General features: G+C 42.9%; 1 protein-coding gene across 2 annotated transcripts in view; it reads left to right on the forward strand.

The window, feature by feature from the left end:
* Positions 1 to 20,207, forward strand: part of nlgn3a (neuroligin 3a) — a 121,313-nt gene that overhangs the window by 28,474 nt on the left and 72,632 nt on the right. Inside the window, exons 4-5 of one of the 2 annotated variants that reach the window (XM_035161933.2) lie at positions 8,145 to 8,204; positions 16,241 to 16,390. In XM_035161933.2, coding sequence (XP_035017824.1) covers positions 8,145 to 8,204; positions 16,241 to 16,390 — 210 coding nt within the window. The remainder of the gene's footprint in view (positions 1 to 8,144; positions 8,205 to 16,240; positions 16,391 to 20,207) is intronic. The other variant, XM_047340655.1, reaches the window with a different exon arrangement.

Below are 20,207 nucleotides of genomic sequence, written 5' to 3' on the forward strand. Positions count from 1 at the left end.
ATCTGTATCTCTATGAATATGGTTCCGCTGGAGGAAAGACCGATTCATTTAAAAAATATATGGTATTTGACTCTTGATGAAATGGCTGTGTGATTGTTGCCAAGCAACAGTATGCAGTAGTGACATGAGCAGAGTAAATAGCCCTCTTACCCAGTGTGATGCACCTTTGCTGCAGTGGTGAAGCTGACTTAGTGAGAAAAAAGCAATCATTGATGAAATACATGACACATGATCTTTGTTAGATTCCGGTTCTTTATGATGCAAGGAGTTTAAAATCATAGTAGGACTATGTAATGATGAGTACAGAGTAGCGTATGTGTGAAAATAGAAGACAATCTTCAAGTTAGAAGAGTGGCAATTAGCTTTTAAAGGATTAATTATAATCTTACAACTGAGGATGTCTCTCCTATAGATACTGTGCTATTAGCATCCACAGAGCATTATGCAGGGAAACCACTTGATGCACTGATATCAAAGATATGGTTAATTTTCTTCTATTTAACGAGAGCAAAGCCTAACAGAAATTAAACCAGTAGTGTCGTGACAAGAGACCGAAAACAGACTAATTAAAAAAGATTCAAGACTAAATGCTTCCATTGCTTCCTGTTTTTGTCTGGTTGGTTGTTATTTATTTAGTGCTGCTGTTGCTGTGCGGCTAATTTTGGCAGTGCCAAATTGACACAGCAGTTCAGTTTGCTCAGACAGTTTGGTAATGATGAAAAGGAAATTTGGTAGACTAGTGCAACACTGCATGTCCAAGATGTCCAGGATGGAGGCAATCTAATGTGCAATAGTCAGCACCATAGTGCCCTGCTCTGTCAGGAGTGGCATTGTAGCGCACACACATGGCACAGAGCAGTGACAGGTTGGAGACACTGGAGCCCTGGTTATATCACTCTGTCATTTTTCTCTGCTCGGATTCAGAGTGAATGGAGTAAAAAGGGGTAATGATGTGCTGGGACACAGCTAAACTAGAGGGCTAGATTGGCTTGAGATGGGTCAATTTTGTGAGGACAAATCTGGAGGAGGTCAATCGTTATCTTTAGTTTTCCAGTTTTAAATTGATTGACAAACTTTAAAAGAGGTCTATAAAATCACATGCTTTGGATGAGATCCTCACCGAGGCAGAATTCTGGTGATAAACCGCACTCACTGTGCCGCATGCTGCCTGTTTATATATTATGCACGTTTTTTTTTCTACAGGGTTTTACAGCACGTCACTTTGACTGCTTGTAACCCTCTTGTAAAACCTGTCCTTTGAGTCTTTTACACGGGTCTCTCTGAATAGCCCTCCTTCAGAGAGATGCTCTGAGATCCACCTTCGTGACTTCTAAATTCATCCCTCATCATGAGTCAATTTGGGATAAGTGCAGCAAAATCTGTTGTACGTTTTGGCTTGATTTGGATCACTCAACTATCATTTCTAGGCAGCCCTCACAGGCAGCCGGCTGCCATGTGTTATGCATCTTAGTGCCAGTAGTGAACAGCCCGATCAGTTGCCAAACCTGTAGATTAACTACCCCAGCAGAAACATCGGCCATTTTTTCCTCCTACCAGATGACCTCCAGATGCTAGAGCTGTGAAAACAGTGAAAGAGCCCCAATCCCGGTTAGACTGTGTCTGGGCCTATGGCAGACAGTAACGCACCATGATAATCCCGTTGGTTGGCTGGCTCAACCCAGCCTCGGGGAAGGAGGGGCTACTCCCTGAGTGCTGCCCAGGAAATCCGTACGCCAAGCAGACAGGGCTAAAACTTTCCAAGAAGACAAGCGCAAATATTGGCTTGTACAATTTGAAAACAGAGCAGATATCCGCCTTTGTTGGATTGAAAATGACCTCTGTGATCTTCTACGATCATTTATCTGGGTCAGTGATCACACCAGTGAGCGAAGGCTTCGTTCAGCCAGCCACACTGAGTTGAGATGCAAGACCTGACCGAAGCAGGAAGTTTCTATTCAGAAGTCTCCTGCTCCTGTGCTGTCCAGCTTCCACAGTCACTCCAAGGCTCAATATCTCTGTGCTGTTCTTTGTTTATGCCAAATGAAAAAGGAATAGAGAACACAGCCTGTGGAGTCCATTTAAAGGGGAAAACACAATTTGTTGCATTTAGTATCTGTTGTTAGTTTAGACGAGTGGTGGGGAACCTCAAGCCTCCAGGTCATATAGGGCCCATGATACATTTTCATCCCTGTGTGAAAGACAATTCATAAATAAATTAAAAAAACTAATTAAGACACACAAAAATAAATCTCATCTATCTCCAATAAAAGAAAACAGAAAATTAGACAAAGTCACAGTCAGAGGGTGAACGATTCACAAATGTAGCTGTTTTGTGTTGTTGCCGACAAACATCACAGCAGTCAAGAGAAGAAAAGTAGATATTAAATGTTGTGCCAGTGTGCCTAGTTTGTGGGGATGTCCTCACAGTGATGAAAAAGTGTCATTACATGCAGAAAAAATTATACTGGATGAGTTACAAGGTAAAACGCACTTAGAATACGTTAACACTCAATGGCGGACTTTGTGTGCCCAACAAGCCACTTTCACCAGATCACATTATGACACTAACAATATTATACAAGTAAGTGTTGTGGTGAGGGAGGTCATATCTAAAAAGCTAATACCCCTATTCAGAAGGAGAAATTATGTAGGTGACTTGTTGCTGCTTGCACCGAACAAAGTTGTCTTTGCAAGCCAAGTGCTGCACTAACAAAATTGAGTAATTGTTTGGGCAAGATGGCAAGTTTAGCAAGGCTTGAAATAGCTTCAAGTAGCATTATCATCATCACTACCATCTGACATCAGATGCCTCGCTAAAGCAAAGCAGTTCCAGACATCACATTAGAGAGTTAGATGGGATTTTATTATGGCCTTTGTTAGATGTACAAATTCCAATGGCCCTTGATAGGAAACAATTTAGACCATAGCTTCTTAAGCTAGTGTTATTCACACCCCGTGTGCTGCACCATAATATGTATAGCTATGCACATTTTCTTAAAATTCAGTGTGACATATTTGGTAAATAATTGGTAATGTATTATATTTGGTATTGGGGGATTTTCAACACTGCTTTTCCACACAGTGAATTTATAATCACACACTTGTCAGTGCATTTGGCAGGGATGACAAGGTTAAAGGTTCCCTGTGGAGTTGTATTGAAAACAAGTAATAATTTGTATTCAGTATTTCATACTTGATGTTATTGCTTGTGTCCTTAACATCTCAACTTTTAATATAAATATAAATTGAGTTTATTGGCACTTTGTTATAGTTCTTAAATTTTTATTGCCACCAAATATAGAATTAGCAGAGTCATGTCATGCCCTTTTGTGCCCTCTGCAGGAGGTAAATAAAATGGGGACCATCTAATGAAAACATTGCTCTTAGCACTGCTAGTCTAATATCATAATATATATCATAATAATAATGCATATTCATCTGTGGTGCAGCGCTTCATTTTAAATAACAGTTTTGTCTGACAGATGCTTAAGAAGCTTAAAGGGATAGTTCACCCACAACTAGAAATGCACTCATTATCCACTCACCACGATGCCGATTGAGGGGTGGGTGAAGTGTTTGAGTCCACAAAACACTTTAGGAGTCTCAGGGGTAAACAGTGTTAGAGCAGAATCCAATATAATTGAGGTCAATGGTGAGTCCTTCTTCAGACGTAATAAAACAACAGAAACAAGCCTCCATACTGCTCGTGTGGTGTCATCCAAGTGTCCGCATGACATGACATTCATATTCGACTCGAAACGGCGTCATTTACAGAGTGTTCTAAGCCTAAAAGTCCCCCAGAAGTGGCTAAGCTACCCAACTGTCCCTAAACGCACCTTGTCGGAAGCTATCAGTGGACATTTAGGCTAAAAACACTGTGGGGCTTACGGACACTTGGATGACACCACACGAGTAGTATGGAGGCATGTTATGTTTTTTCTGTTGTTTTATTACGTCTGAAGCTTTGGTCACCAGTTACTTCAGTTGTATTGGATACTGCTCTACCACTGTTTACCCCTGAGACTCCTTAAGTGTTTTGTGGACTCAAACACTTCACCCACCCTTCCATCGGCATAGTGGTGAGTAGATAATGAGTGCTTTTTTCATTTCTGGGTGAACTATCCCTTTAAGGCCGGGTGAGTCTTGATTGTTTGGCAAGATATTTGTGCAGCTAAAGCTGTTTGTTTTAATATGGGGAATAAATTGTTCATTAGGATTCCAGAGTAGAGGTAAGGGACCCTGGTTTGAAGCCTGTGGTCTTTTTTAAACATGTCTCTTTCCATTATTGAGCTGTAGACAGGCAAAAACACAATTGGCTGCCTTTTATTTGTGTTTTTTCTTTTTTTCTTTTCTTTTGTGAACAGCTGAAGCGCAGTGTGGGTTTTGGCTGTCCTTTACTGCGGGATTACAGCCTCCTTAACCTTTTAGCTGCATTCTCCATCATTCTCTCTTATGTGTCCCTCCCAAGCTGTTCCTTAACCTCTACAATGAGAGACAGATTGGCAGAGATGGAGATAGACAGAGAGAGAAAGACACAGAGGGACGAAAGACTGGGGGAGAAACAGATCCATGCACTCTGAAAGAGGAAAATGGCCACCTGAGTATTAGTGACTGAATATAACTGCTCTAAATTGTCAAGGCTGCAACATTTCACATTTCACTAAGTCCCTTTCCACATTCTGACCTTTCTGATATTTAACTCCAAGTCCCATCTATTGTCAGAGAACCTTTTTCTAGCAAAGGAAAGCCAGCTAACATTCAGCACTTCCACAATGTAATGAGTGAATTGTGGATTCCTTCAGGAAGTCCCTAGAGTCTTTATCTGTATGCATGTGTGTGTGAGTGTATGTGCGTGTAAACATATGTAGGTGTGCACGCTCAGGTTTATTCATGTAAGACTCTACAGGAAACCACTAGACTTTCTTTTATTTGCTATTTCCTCCTGTTGAAATGTTAAAATTCAATACATCTTATGTAAGAAGTAAGCCCATCAAACGTGGTTCCTTTGAACCTGATTTGATAAATGTGACAGGTTTCTATTTTGCTTGTCAAGAAACATGAATAATAGCTGTTATTCTGGATGCCACCTGTTTTTTGAAGCAATGCAAATGTCGACTCCTGGAGGCCGGCTATATGCAAGAGGGAACTCATCACTTCATTGTAGTTTTATTTTCATGTCACACTCTCTCACTGCAGCATCACTTTGAAAGATCCAAGGTCAAATATAGGCTTGCCTGCTGAGTCACTGCAGATGTCGCATGTTTGCGGTTCCTATTATAGATCCAGCGCTTGACATACAGGCTCACCAACAACACAATTCAAAGTGACAGAGCTTCCCTGTCGACACCTGCCATCCAATCTTCGCCTGTCTGAGGCACTATCACTCAATAACCTCATTGTTTTAACATGTCAACAGCACAGTCGATACCAGAATTACTGTAATCTGTAACAAGACATAAAGAAGGTGCTGTTGAAGCGGGTGTTTACGCCCTGTCTGTTATTCTGCTAATGGATTTCCCCATGATGCATGTGGGCTACACATATGGTCACCTGAACAAAATTATCTTACGGACATTCAGTTACTAGTGACAAAATGATCAAAATGGAGAAGTATTCTGGGCTAAAGAAAAAATCTTTGGCGCTACAGTACAGAATGCCATAGCGGCCATGAAGCCTACATGAGAGATACGATGATCATGACTGATGCAGTGCTGCTATGTTCAGCTTTGGAGTGCTATGCCTGCCAAACTCTAAGACAAAGGCCATTTTCAGACTGATTTCAGCACTGCGTGAAAAAACGGAGAGCCCTCATTCACTTCAATGAGATCACTTTGTTAGCATCCTCACTGTGCCGACACAAAAGGCTCCCACAAAAATGATCCTCTGGCCATGATAACCACCCAGAGTTGTAAAAACCTTCATAAACCACAGTGCAATGGATCTGATAAGCCTTAATGCCCTTTCATCTTTTACCCAAACTGGCCTTGCTAAATAATTTTTCTTCACCTCTCTGGTACATGAAACAACCAGCCGTTAGCAACACAGCCACATGTGTGGTTTTAACCAGGGTTGTTCTCAGTCAGAATATCCAGTAATGAATAAAAAACTCAAAAATATCATCAATCTACCCTCCACTGTCCACATGACCGAGGTCTACTATTTTGAGAATGTTAGAAAAATACTAATATAGTAACTGATTGCCATTTAGCCAATTATAGACAATTTTTTGAACTTTATGTTGTCGAGGGATTCCTTTTTTACATGAACTTTGATTGCATCAGCAAGTAACAACCACAGAACCTTTTGCGCTAGCAAAAAAATGTAAAGTCCGCCTCCATTTTTAGCACTGCATTCCACAACAAGCTGTGGCTTATCTCTGACAGAGTGATACAACATTTTTGTGCCAAGAGATTGTTAAGTTTGCAAGACACAAGGTTATAATACACCCCCTAGGCAGTGCTCCTTCTTCAGGACAAACTGGATCTGTGATTGACTCGCAGTGATGAAAAGGTTCGGGCCTTGTTGAATCTTCCACTGGGGACCATGAACCTCTACAACTAATGTAATGGTTCTCAGGCTGAAAAAAGTAGATTATAGTCTTTGTGATAGGAAAAAAGTGGACAGAATCAATGAACCTGTTTATTCAGGTCAACCAGATTCGGATGCATTGTCTTATGATCTATTTAGTTTGTGGATGACAACTTAAACAACACCCATGAAGTGCATGGCATATGCTGTGTGAAAAGCAGCTCCGCTCTTTTCCTTTAAACGATAAATGCTTAATTTAAAAAATGGTTTGTCCCCAGCAAGGATCAGGCTTCCCTTTGCTATAAATCATCATCTTTGCTGGGCATTCTAGACATCTCATCTTGTTTGAGTAAATTCCATGACAATCAGCTCATTAAACCTTGATAATAATTTGCATTCATACTGGCCTAGTGATTGCATGAAAGGAAAAATCCAAGGTCACCAGAAACATTAGGCTATACTGTATTAAGCATTGCTCTAGAGAAAAATCAGAACTGACTGGTGTTATACGAAAGGTCAGGGGATCGCCCCAAATTATAAATTTCTACAAAACCACCACAGTTCTGTTAAATTTTGTCAGAGGATGATGGATTATCTATGGATCGAGTGATACAGACCAGCTAACTGTCACTGATAGCCCTAGGCCATGCTGCTAGCAAGCAGTAAGCGCGGTTATACAAGGATATCACACTAACCACTTCTAAATACCACTGCGTAAGTTGCAGGTCAAGATAGGTCTTGTACATTGTACTTGTACATGATGTGTAGCTGCCCTGGGGGGCCAGATTTTCATATTATCATGTAGCACGAGGACAACAGCACATTACCTGCTGTTTAGGGAAAAGAGACAAGCTGAAGTATCTGCACACATCACCGAGTATACATGATACATGCAATCTTGTGATTTATTCAAATCTCGCCACCTCTGGGGAAGTTGCAGCTCTACACATGTTTCCGCTTGCAGTTCAGAGCCTGTTCCTTCAAAACCTCTTCTTCCAACGTTCTTTTGCGTTGTGAGTTTTATGTGCTTCAGCTTGGCAGTAACCACACTTTCTCGTATTATCCTTTTATTTGCCTTTTATGGCGGTAAGTTAGGAAATTGATGTTAGGTGCATATTCCAGGAAGAATAGAAAGTCTCTAAAGTGTTGTTTAAAACACACTGAAACACTGCTCGCAAAGTCATTTCAAAAATACGGTTAAAATAATGTGCTGAACAGTAGCTATTCTTTTCTGCAGCTATTCTAAACATATCGGTCTGAATCCAGAGGGTTTGATAAATTAGAGGTTTTTTTCTGAAGATGCCAGTGGTGTATGACTCTGCTCCAGATATGCTATGATGACAAGGGAGCTTATTTTATTAACTGAAATCAGATGTATTTTCATTTTTGTCACCCAGTGAAGAGCTTTTTCAAAATGTATTTTTTTGTAATTATATGTCTGAATATGACATATTAATGGATATTGTGTATTTGAATTAAGATTGTTATTATTCACATGTGCTCTAAAATGCTGTTTTTTTTCTAATGAATTGCTTCATTTCCCGTCTCTGTGTTAACAAACATGTTATTTTGAATTTCCCTGTGCCTCTCTATGTCTCTCCCTGCTTCAATAACAGGGGCCCATGCAAAAAAACAGGGCGAGGATTTATCGGATAACGACGGTGATGAAGACGAAGGTACTTTCCATGGTGAACAGAGATGGTGCATGATTTTTTTTTTTCTAGAAACGTCACTGTTATCTTTTATCTTTATTTTATTTTATTTTATTTTATTTTATTTTATTTTATTTTATTTTATTTTATTTTATTTTATTTTATTTTATTTTATTTTATTTTATTTTATTTTTGTTTTGTTTCTAATTGCAAATGCAATCATCAATCATCCATGCCACATTACATTGTGTAGGATAGTCTTTGAGCAAATGCAGAGAGTGTGAGTGTGAGTGAATGTGAGGTCTCCTATTTCCAAGCATCGAAATTCAAGTGATGAGTATTTGGCTCAGAAGTCAGATGTGATCTGGGAGCTGTCTAGATAACCAAGTCCGGGTTGGGTCATTTTAATATCTCACGCTTTGACTGGAGCAACTGTTATTACCAGGGCAGAAGCGGTCGTGAGAGCCCCTTCTTAAGGTGTGGCCCCTCAGCCGTATTGGTGGCGATAATGAGAAAGTGAAGCAGCAGTGTAATATCTGACTGTTCACCAGGTCTGCCAGCAGATTTAGATGAGGAGCGGCAGTTCAGGAGTGCTGTTGGAGAGGATTAGAGGCGAGAGGTGTAGAAAATGGGAAGTTGCTGCTCAGCAATCGCATTGTTCACTTTCCATATTTATCTTGGGATATTCCTGGTTCAGGGTGGATCTCTGCCGAGATTAGAATGATAGACGATCCTTGTGCTGCAACAGAAACGGCTTTAGTGTCTGAATCTAAATTGTACCTCAGATATTCACCCCCCCCTGTCTTCCCTCGCCACCAAAGGCCAGGTGATGCAAGCATGATCCAGGGTATTAGGCTAAAGCCCTCAGTATATTCTCTGTATGCTTCCTATGGAGGGAATGGGTTTTGGCTTATTATGTGTGCATTTGGTTAAAAAAATTGAACCGTATGTCAGGGGAGAAACTGTTTTGGACTTAGCACATGCTTAGGGCATACGGGCGGACGCTCTATTTGACAGGAAAACTGAGATGTCACACCAAATTGCTGTATCCTTTTATTTATTTGTCTTGAATGTTGGCACAGTGAATAAGAGCTCTGCAGCAGGTCTTGCGTTGGATTTTAAACCCAGCAGAAGCCGCCTGGCCAGGGTTCTCTCCAGATGTGTGAGGGTTCGTAGGGAAGCTCCTTTCTCCTTTCTCCTTTCCAGTGGGCTTGTCTCAGAAAGAAGCCTCATGCTGGCCTTGATCACAGGAAGCGTTGCTTTGGCACCATTTTGACACACAGGTGTTTCCTCATTCAAGCCCAGGGCAAGCTGTTCCAACTGAAGCCAAATTGCCTTCAGTCTCCGGCCTTACTGTGCATATACATACACATGTGTGAGTGTATGTTTGCCTTCCTTCTAGAAAAGGCTGCATGTGTCAGTGTATGTCGCCCTAAATCTGTTCAGAATTGCTGACAAGTGCCAATCCCTTTGTCTGGCAAGTCTTTCCGTGCGTACACAGTGGCTTGGTCTCCAAGCTGTTGTGCAAGACTGGTCTCACAGAAAAAGTGACAAGTCTATTCTTCACTGAGCGCAACTAATGCTATTTACAGAGCATCACCGTAGCAGCACAATACGGTCCCAGCAGAATCTCTGCCACTGCACTGTCGCTAATGCATGTGTGACAGAGTTGGCCATCAATCCCTAAACATGATCCAGACGAGTGTCATTGTTCTGGTGCATGTGTCTGTTTCTCATCCTCATGGCCTGACATATGAAACTAATGTTCAGGGACACAGAAACACTGTTTTTGCGTAATTCTCCCCAAAGAAAACTGCAGCCTCTGTGAAATCAGGACTTTCCTCACTGAAGGATGGTTAAGTGGCCCACACCACACAAACCACAAAGTCCTTGTAAGCTGTCTTACATACCACTGCCCTCACAAGTGGCTACACTATTACTGCAGGTATCAGCAATCTCTTTTTCTGTAGTAACTGTACTTTGATGTTACCAGTCAAGAATTTTGTATTCAAGTTGAAGGCAAGTAGAATCAGAACACAAGCAGAACTCCCACTCTCACTCAGCTCATGCACCTCTTATCCACATATTCTCATTCAGTTCAGAGAGTTGCTGTCTGGCTTCTCCGTCTAACCCCCTCCATCGCTCAGGCTGTTCATCCCAGCATTACCATGCTGTCTCAGTTGGCAGTCTGTCCATCCTGTGCTAATTTTCCTCCTTTCCTCCACCATATTTGAGCAGCCCCACTCCCTCATATAACCCTCCAGACACGCTCTTAAATTCTTATTCCAATCAGTTATATTTCTTACATTGCCAAAGAAATGTAAGTAACATTTTGTAAGGGAATAGTAATACATGTATTTATAATCTAAAAAACGCAGTGGAACCACACAAAAAAGGAAACATTCTGCTGAGACAGGGAGATAAGCAAAATATATAATGAGAATATAAGGACCTTTTAAAACAACAAACAACCCCCCTACCATTGCTGCCCCTGAGGCTCTGCCTCTTTCGTTTCTTTCTATCGGTCTCTCCGTGTCTTGCTGTCTTCCCCTTTGTGTCCCCCCTTCTGTCTGAGCAACAGTTCAATCCCTGGCTCCCCCAAACGACATTCAAATTCTATGCACCACTCCCTCCAGCATGTAGACCAAGTTGCTGTGGCACACAATCAAGACTGGATTTTACAGAGGCTGTTATTGCACTGTTAAAGGGAGCACAAGCTTTCAATCACCTACCTGCTGTTGTTAGATAAAGGCGGGAATGTAACTAGAGGAAGTGAGGCTGGAGGAGCGAAATCTCCGAGGTGGAACGCGGTGCTGAGCCCCTGCGCCCGGTGTCAGGCAGAGAGAGGCAGCCGTCCCCACTCCACCTCTGGAGTGTATCGCACCACTGCTGCCTCAGCCCTCTCCCACTGATGAAAAATAGATGTGTGTGTCTGTCATTTGGCTCTTCCATACTCTAGCTCTAATCAGGAGGAATGCTTCCACCCAGCATGAGTGTGCACACACTCAGACATGTAGACCCACACTTCCATTCATTCAGTCAAGCATGCACACACCAAACAATGCTTACTTCCAAGCCCGGGGAGCAAGCACTGAGGAAGACAACACACACACATACCCCCACCCCCAGAGAAGCTCTCCATCGCTGCTGTGCCAGGGAGCAGAGCTGAGCTCCACCTGCCTGGGTATTACCATTAATTCCATCGCAGAGGCCCCTACTGGATCCCTTTCCAGCAAAAGCCTCGGCTCGACTCAGGCAGCCTGGAGAGTGGTGGATCGACAGCGGGGGAAAGTCACACACCATTCCTCCCTTTCTGCCACTATCCTATTATCTCTGATGTGGCGGCGTTGAGGAACCCTTGCCCCTTGACGCCCATTTACGTTGGGATATTTGGAATATTGCTGCTCAGCTCCTTTCCAAGATAAGCGTTGCTGCTAATGGCCGATCTACGACAGCATCATTTCAGAGAATGCCAGAGCCCGACTGCTCCTGTCATATATATATATTTTTTTTTTATTTCTGTCTCTGTCCTTTCCACTTGAGTGGCACAAAATAATTGCGACGACAAAAACGTGCAAAAATGCTGCTTTGGAAAAGATTGGAGATGGGTTTTGAATTAGTTCACTGTGGCACCTTTTCCTTATCCAACGCCACAGCATTTCTTTAGGTTTTTATTTCATATCCTGATTATTTACTGTGTTTATTGGTGTGCGGCCGTTAACCCTTCAGTGTTTTTTACATTATATTGCCAGTTGTTGTAGCAAACACCAAGGACAGCAGGTTTCCCTGAAAGACTTGAGACTTAGTCCTGTTTCACTCAGGGAGCAAAAAGCTTTCTTTGAGTCTTAAGGATGACAGCACTCTACAGCTTTCTCCTCTCAACCAGGTCCAGACCAGCCGTAGGGGGGCTTTGTCTAATAGACTTGTAGGCTTTACTCATCCGAAGTCTATCCTTGTCTCTTTTCTCTCTATCCTCCTACATATACAGTATACACACACTGCCCTCTTTCTGCACTGCTGCCAACATCATATTTAGCTCACAAACACCTTGGGAGCAAGACAGCACCTTCCCAGAAAGGTCATTCTTCCCATTACATTTACCGCGGCGATATCAAGATCCACAGTTCTTCCAGGGATGTGTTCAGATGTTAGGACACATCTCAGGTCCGGTGTTGTGGTGAACATGCTAAGACCGTAAAGGTGCACGTTTCATCGTTCCAATCCCAACAACAATGTGCAGACCTGAATAATAGCTCGTATCCTACACATGTAAGCAGTTATATCATTGTAAAATCCAGAATGTAACTGCACAACAGCTGTTAGCAAAGACAAACAGGGGTAGAATTGATTATACATGGCGTGTTCTACATTGGTAGCCCAAGGTTTTATCCTCCAGAAGTGGTCATATGATAGGAGCTTGACGAATCACCGAAAGCTACGTCTGACCGAACAGACCGTATCAGCAAGCTGTTGCGATTCTCTACCTATTACCTAAATGTTTCCAAACATCTCCGTTACATCCCGTCCAGACTAAAACTGCTCTGGAGTTTTTAAGCTAAAGTAGAAGCAGCGATTCCAAACTTCTCCATTTTTTGTGGACGCCAGGTGTATTCGTAGCAGAGCTGATGCATTTTAAAATGATAACGTAGTAGTATGGCTGCAGCATGAAAGACCTATGCTATAAAAAAATAAGAACCTATAGTCACACACGTTTGATTCCATTGAAGGGAATATAAAGCAGACGTTCAGAATAGTGTCACCGACTTGTACTATAGCACAATTCAGTTTAATTACACTGCCTCTTTTGTAAAAGGCTCCCCAGATAAACTATATACGCGACATGAAAATGGCCAGTAATGGACTTGTCATGAATGAAGCGAGAAGCTTGGCCTGACACAAGCAGCACAGTCGGGTGCATGTCATGTCCTGCCACATCAGGACATTGCCACCCGTTCCCCTCCACCTCAGACCTCACTGATAGCCGCTGACAGCCAACATGTTTCACCAAGTGTTGACACAGTGAATGCCACTGACACTTATCTCCGTTTGCCTTTGTCCTGTCCCACTCCGGAGTGTCAAGGACGGTTGTGGGGGGCGCTTAACGTCAGATATATGACGGACTGTTTGGAGAGGAGTGAGAGGCAAAGGACAAAAAGGTGGAGGTGTAGGCAAGAGAGGGAAAATATGATGGAGGAGGAGAGGGGCTGAGTACTCCTTGCCCTCCTGGTGGGTTTCACCTGCAGCAGCAACACTTAGAGGCTCAGCTCAGGCCTGAGTTATACCTCCCACTGATACTCCAATCAGTCCTGAGCCGCTGTGATGCACCTATGAAAGGTTGTGTTCCTCTGGTCCTGCTAGAATTCTTGCTCTGTGTATTTAGGTTTGACTGGAGCTGGACTGAAGTGCAGCCAACGGAAAACCTGTGGTTATTTATTCATTTAGGGGCAATTTGAAATTAATTTTTTCCACTGTTGTACAATTTTTTTTTTTATTGTAGAGTTTGTGCTGGAGTGTGTGAGTGTGTGTCACGGTATAGTAGATGCTGCATGTTCTCACTTCTCTGGTGAGAGAAATATCTGAGAGAAGGATGTGCTACTGTGCATAAATTATGTTTCCGTTCAGCTCACTCTTCACTGCACATCAGCCTTCATCTACATTTCTACCATGCACTGGTTTTGTTTTGTTCATCTCCAGAACATGAGTTTATTTGTCTTTTTGTTTTCAGTTTACGGTGCATGGAGTTCTATTTCAGATATTCTTTTATGTGCATTAATAAACATGTCTCTGTTTCTTTTCTAGCACAGAGCTCTGTGCTGCTTTTACGATGCTATGAACATGTGAACATGTGTGTTGATGTAACAATATGTTTGCCCCCCGGAGAAGTAGCTAAGTTAGCAGCTTAGTCACCTGTTTGGCTAGATTAGCCCATCCGCAGCGACTGAAAAAGCTCTGATCTGATTGGTTAAGAAGAGCTACTCACCTCATTGCCTCTTAAGTTATGCTGCGCTGCAGCCCAGATGTGGATCCATCCAGAAATGAAGACTATTTCTCACTGTAAAACACACCAAAAGTCCAATTGGGATCTGTTGCATGCATATTTACACACATCAGCGTCAGTGAGAACTGTATATCACATCTGTGTGACACCCCCCCTATCAGATCAAGTCAATAAATAGATTAGAACAAGTGGAGCTTCAATGTCTTGTAACACTCTCCCAGAGGGATTTAACTGTTGTCATGGAGACTCGATGTGAATCAACAAAAGAGGTGACTGATAACACTGACATGACTAATCTCTTTTTCTTATTTCTGCCCCCTCTTCCTTCTTCCTCTTTGCCATTCTCTCTGTATCTGTGGCCCATTTGTTTGAGCTTGTGAAGGATATCATTTTACTGTTATTCTCCCTCTACCCCCTTCCCCAAAAAGAAATGCCCTTTCCTTCTCTGAATGTACCATCCATGCTTTCTCACCCCATGCATACCCTCCTCCTCCTGTCTAAGATAAGTGTGTGTGTGTGTGTGTGTGTGTGCATAGAGAAGTGTCAGCCATAAATTACATTTCACTGTGTAGCCTTCTCAGATACCAGCGAGATAAAGAAAGCCATAAATAAGGCCACATCATGTACAAGTTATTGCTTTGCTTTTAAACGTAACAGGGCCATGAATAACCGAGGGAATAATGAAAAAACGAAGGAAAAAAAAAGTGTGAATCACGGCTGAGCTCTGCTATAAGGTTACGGAAAAACCGTGTCTCTACAAAATGCATTTAAGTAGTTGTCCTCGGTGCTAATGTGATGGGGTGCATAACGATGAGTGCAGCCTGCAGATGGATGCAGATTGGAGCTGTGCAGGATGTAGTCCACGATTAGCTGTTCTTTAGGACTTTGAATTTTGGCTCTCAGTCACTATAGCAACCAGAATACAATACCACCCTTTTAAATCCGAGCCCGTCGCATTATTTTCTCTTCCTTTCTTCCTTCTTTCCTTCCTTCTTTCCTTCCGGTCTGTCTTTGTGTCTCTCTCCCTCTGTCTTCCTCTCTCTTTGCCCTCCCCAACCCGCTCTCCCTCTCATTTTCACCATTCTCAGGGCTTAGGGGAGAAGGAAAAAAAATAAATAAAGAGAGAGAGAGAGAGACAGAGAGTTGGACAGAGATGGAGGGAAGGCGGGAGGGAAACAGGGAGTAAGACAGGGGAGAGTCTGTGAGTGAAAGCGATACAAAGTGAGGGAGGGGAAGGCGAGAAGCTGCGGAGAACGCGGGGGGAGCAGGAGTGAAAATGAGAGAGAGTTTCTTGTCTTGTCTCCCTGCTCGAGCTAGCCAGTCAGTAATTCAGTCTATTCCTCAGACAGAGGCTTTTTTCTTCCCTCTACCTCTGGATGTGCTTTATCTGGCTGGAGTGTCATTCCAGCTGGGTATCAAGCCTTGGTCCTGGAATAAAATAAACAACCTTTTGCAGATACTGAAGCACAAACTTAACCGACTGCAATACTGAGCAGGGCCGTGCAAATAAATTGTTGCAAAGAGATAGGCCTGCTTACCACAAAAAAAACGGAGGCGCATGGTAGCATTGTGTAATTAGCCAGCGCGTTTTCCCTATCACTGTCAAGCCAGATTAGACTTCTCCGTGGTTAGGAGATGTGTCAGGGTACCTTTCTCTTTATTCTCCCTAATGGCTTCCTGCGTGTCTATATTGGGAAGTGGGTCTGTCTCCTGGAAGGCGACACAAAACCAAACACAGCCCTAATAGTTTGGTTTATGTGAGGTAAACGACAAGCAGCGTTTTCAGCCGAGACGGCAAATTATTCTAATGGGGCCGAACTCTAACATCTCGAGTGGAAATTGTTTCTCAAAGAGCAGATAGGATGGAGTACTGCTTCCACATTCTTCCAACAGTAGACCAGTGCATTGTGTCCTTATAGCTGGTATCTGGGAGGGGACAGTCAGCCCCGTTTTGTGTGTGGCCACCATGTGTTTGTATGTGCTGTATCTGAATCTGAGCTGACCCTTTGATCGGAGTAGGCGGACGGCAATGTGAATGTGTTAATGATGGCCGCTCTTGCAGACATACGAGACACCGGTGCCAAGCCCGTGATGGTCTACATCCACGGAGGATCCTACATGGAGGGGACGGGCAACATGATCGATGGGAGCGTCCTGGCCAGCTACGGGAATGTCATTGTTATCACTCTCAACTACCGCGTCGGAGTCCTCGGTAAGCATCCCTTCGTTCTCTCTCTTCTTTCTTCCTTCACCTCTTCCTTCAAGGACATTTTTCTGGGCCATCTTTGTAGGGCAGCTTGTCGTAATGAGCACTACTGATTGCCACATGCTCTCCAAATAAGACACAAGGGGGTGGAAACACAGCACTGTAAATACATGGACTGGTTCCTGTGCGTCTTGTTGATGTGATGCTGTATCAAAAACACGGTAATTGAGTGTGCGGAATGTGGGTTTGTTGTTGTGACTGGGGTTTAGAATAAATTAAGAAATTATTGTAATGAGGCTGGGAAGAAAAAAAAAAGATGATGAGATGGGCGCGATGCTGGAGAGATGGAGGAGAGGAGAAAAGTCTGTCTGAGAGGACGAGGGGTTCTCTCTCCCAGTTGCGGTTGGTTGAAGATTGACTCACACAGCTGAATCCTCTTTCAGACACGGTGTGTGGGTGTGTGTGTGTGTGTGTGTGTGTGTGTGTGTGTGTGTGTGTGTGTGTGTGAGAGAGAGAGAGAGAGAGAGAGAGAGAGAGAGACGAAAGCGAGTGGAGAGGCAGAGGAAGAGAGTGAGCAAAAAGAGAGGGAGAGCAAGCTCCATGGAAACAGCTGCAGCAACACAAAATGGAGTTTGTTAGCACACTACCCAAGCTTTGTACCTTTTCCATCCATCTCTTTGACACAGCCGATTTCCCTCCTCACACATTTAGAGTGGTTCTGTGCCGACTACAAACTGAAATCTTCCTGTTGTTGTTGTTTGCATTTGTTTTTCACCGTGAGCTGTTGGCAAATAAGGATACTGCTTAGGTTATTCTACATGTTTGTAACTGTCGAAACAAATCCCCCGACGAGACCTAAACCAATTTGTAAGTCTGCTTCTCGGTGCTTGCAGACTTCCCTACCTTGCCAGTGGCACTTTGCCCAAAGGCTATTGGTTCCTTCCAAGGGGATCCTGCAGATGTTTAAAATCAGGTTAGAAATGTAAACTTGAATTTGTTCTTTTAAAAGCTTGTGCAATTTCCTTAAAACAGCTAAGCACTGTAAGTTTTAGCAAGCATTTAACATGAGGTAAATATTACTTTTGTCCCCGTAGGGCAAAAAAAGTACAGAATCTTGAATAATTTGTTGGGAACTATTTTCAGTTGCAGATTAATGTGTCCCTGTGTGGCATTTGCTGAACAGTGGCCACTGTAGCCACAAGAAGGTTATACTAAAAACAAACTATTTGTGTAGTAGCAGCAGCACAGGTGGTGCAATTTTTTAAGCTACTTTCAAACATGCACTACTGTCAGTTGCTCCACCCAGCACCGGCAAAAGTTCCGGAAAAATACCAGAGTGAGCTCATGTGAAAACAGAGCAGGGAAATTCAGGTGAGCGAGCGAGTTGAAGATGACACGATGAAAAAAACAACACAAAGAATACAAACATGTCAGGATGAAAAAGAGGCACAGCACACGTAGAAGATGCCTACAAAGATGTCAATTTGAGAAGACAAAGAGATTTGAGAGCTTTTGAAATCAAGAACCGATGCTGACGTGCTGTAAACAAAAACACGGGATTTACAGAGTAGGATTTGCACGTCAGGTCCTGCCTCCTGCGTGCTCTACCCAGATGCCATCCCTCACCTAAATGTTTTGGACATTTTCCTCTTGTCACAATCTCCTGCTGCATTCTTTATATGTGAAAGGAAAAGTCCGGAAAAAGTCTGGACCTAATTTTATGCCTATTTTTCAGAGTTCGTGTCGGTCTTAGAGCGGGTATAAAGTGTCAACATTAGTTAGCATTAGCAACCTGATAATGCTCTTATGAGTCTAATAAGCCTGTAGCAGCGACACCCTTGTAAGTGCTGAAGTGGCAGAGCTAAGAATGTATAATTATCAAATGTTTGGGTGTAATTAATTTTATTCCACTTTAATTTTTCAAATGATAATTGTGCTGTTTGTTATGTTAACAGTCCGTAGTCTCACTTCACGTCAACATACATTTGTTGAGCTGTTGAGTGTTTAATGCAGCAGGATGGTGTAGGCAGCACAGATTCAAATAAACTCCACTGACCAACACGATCCTAATAAAGGAACTTGTTGAGCGGTGTAACAGTGTGACTCATTGAGGCTGATGTGTTTACATGTTCCTGTAGAACAGAGGAGGTAAATGACAGAGATGATTGAGCTACGTAACCAAAGGGGTTATTTAATAAACCTGAGGGTCAGGGGACAATTAACAACATCAGAGATAATTTCTCTTTGTTATTTTGTATTGGGTAGTTTCACCTGTTAAACCCTTTAACTTCTTCAAATGAAAGCCCAGTCTCATATAGCGTGCAACTATAGGTGTCACAACAAGTCAAGATTTGTGGCCACTGAGGTTCGGTTGGCCTTTTCATGGCAAGAAAAAACGAAGGATATCACCAGCCCCGTCCCTAAAAGAGCCATCTGCCTCAGGTTGCTGTTTGTAGAGCTCCACATGTGAAGAGCAGGATGGAGACGGAGAAGTGGTGCTACTTCGTCCTCCAGGACACCGAGATGACTGGTGTGGTTGAATCAGGGAGGCACTACTGCATTCATCCTGCGATTCTCCCTTTGATGGAGATGAGAGCGCTACGGCTTATCGATTTTGTCATGAGGATTGCTTGCAGTGAATGTGCCGTGTTTTCCTCTGTCATCTCTGTGGAGTATCATTTCGAGCATTGTAATCAGCCTTCAGGGTGGTAAGGTACGAGGAATGCTGGGCGCGCTGCCTCGTGCTGCTGCTGCTGCTGCCGGTTTAAAGCTGAGCACGTAAGCCTGATACAGATTCATGATCATATTTCTTTCACGGCACTTCAATTATGAGTCAGATGTTTCCTCTCTCGCTGCCACATTTTGCTAAATGTCATTCTACATGCATGCACACACACCCTCAAAAACCACATACGAGTACTCCGGGCACATGCACTCTTGCACACATGCTCTCAATCGCACCCACAGAGAGACCCAAGCAAAAACAAACCACACGTTTGCCCACATGGATGCACGCACTCCAAAACGTGCACGCACGAACGCAGCCCGCATGGCAAAGCTCTCTTGGTTTAGCTCCCCGGCAGCCATTCTGAGAAAAAATGAGCAGAGAAGAAGTGATGCATGTCGTGGAGCGATAATGTCCATCGCTGTAGCATGGTCTGATAATCTCCCCACGGAACGGCTTTAAACTGTTATTACAGACACACTCATATAAACCAAATAAAACCAAGGCCAGAGAGAAATCAGACCATGATGGGTCCAATTAACATAAAGTGTGAATTGCAGTTCTGAGAGCACAAGTAATTATAATTACATGTCTTCATTTTATATTTGTTTACAGTTTTCTTTATATTTAATACGGGTGTCGCTAGAGTTTCAGCGTTAATCTCCTCTAAACAGCATTAAGTGGAGTAGATAAACTGTTTGTATTTGACACCATATAACACATTAGCCACCGCTCTCACAGGCGAGAGCCGATATCGGGACGAGTGAAAAAAGTTTCTCTCTTCATCCATGGCTTTGAGTCCACAGCAGAGGAATCCCTTCAGTTAGATCATAGAAGAAAAAAATCTTTAATTTAGATTTCACGCAGGGTGAGGCAGTTTCATGTAGAAATGCAGAATAAATAAATAAATATTAATGGGGGAAAAAAAGAAAGCTTTTAATTAGGCTGCTTAAAGGGATGAGGGAATAATGGAGGAGAGAGAATTAGACAAGATAATGAGTTTAAAGTGAAAGCAGACAAGGCAACTCAAACTCCGCTTTCTGACACTAATATAGCCCCCCCCCCCCTTCCCTGGGCAATCTGACTGTGGCATTAATA

This window comes from Hippoglossus stenolepis, chromosome 7 (assembly GCF_022539355.2).
Source record: "Hippoglossus stenolepis isolate QCI-W04-F060 chromosome 7, HSTE1.2, whole genome shotgun sequence".
Taxonomy (NCBI): Eukaryota; Metazoa; Chordata; class Actinopteri; order Pleuronectiformes; family Pleuronectidae; genus Hippoglossus; species Hippoglossus stenolepis.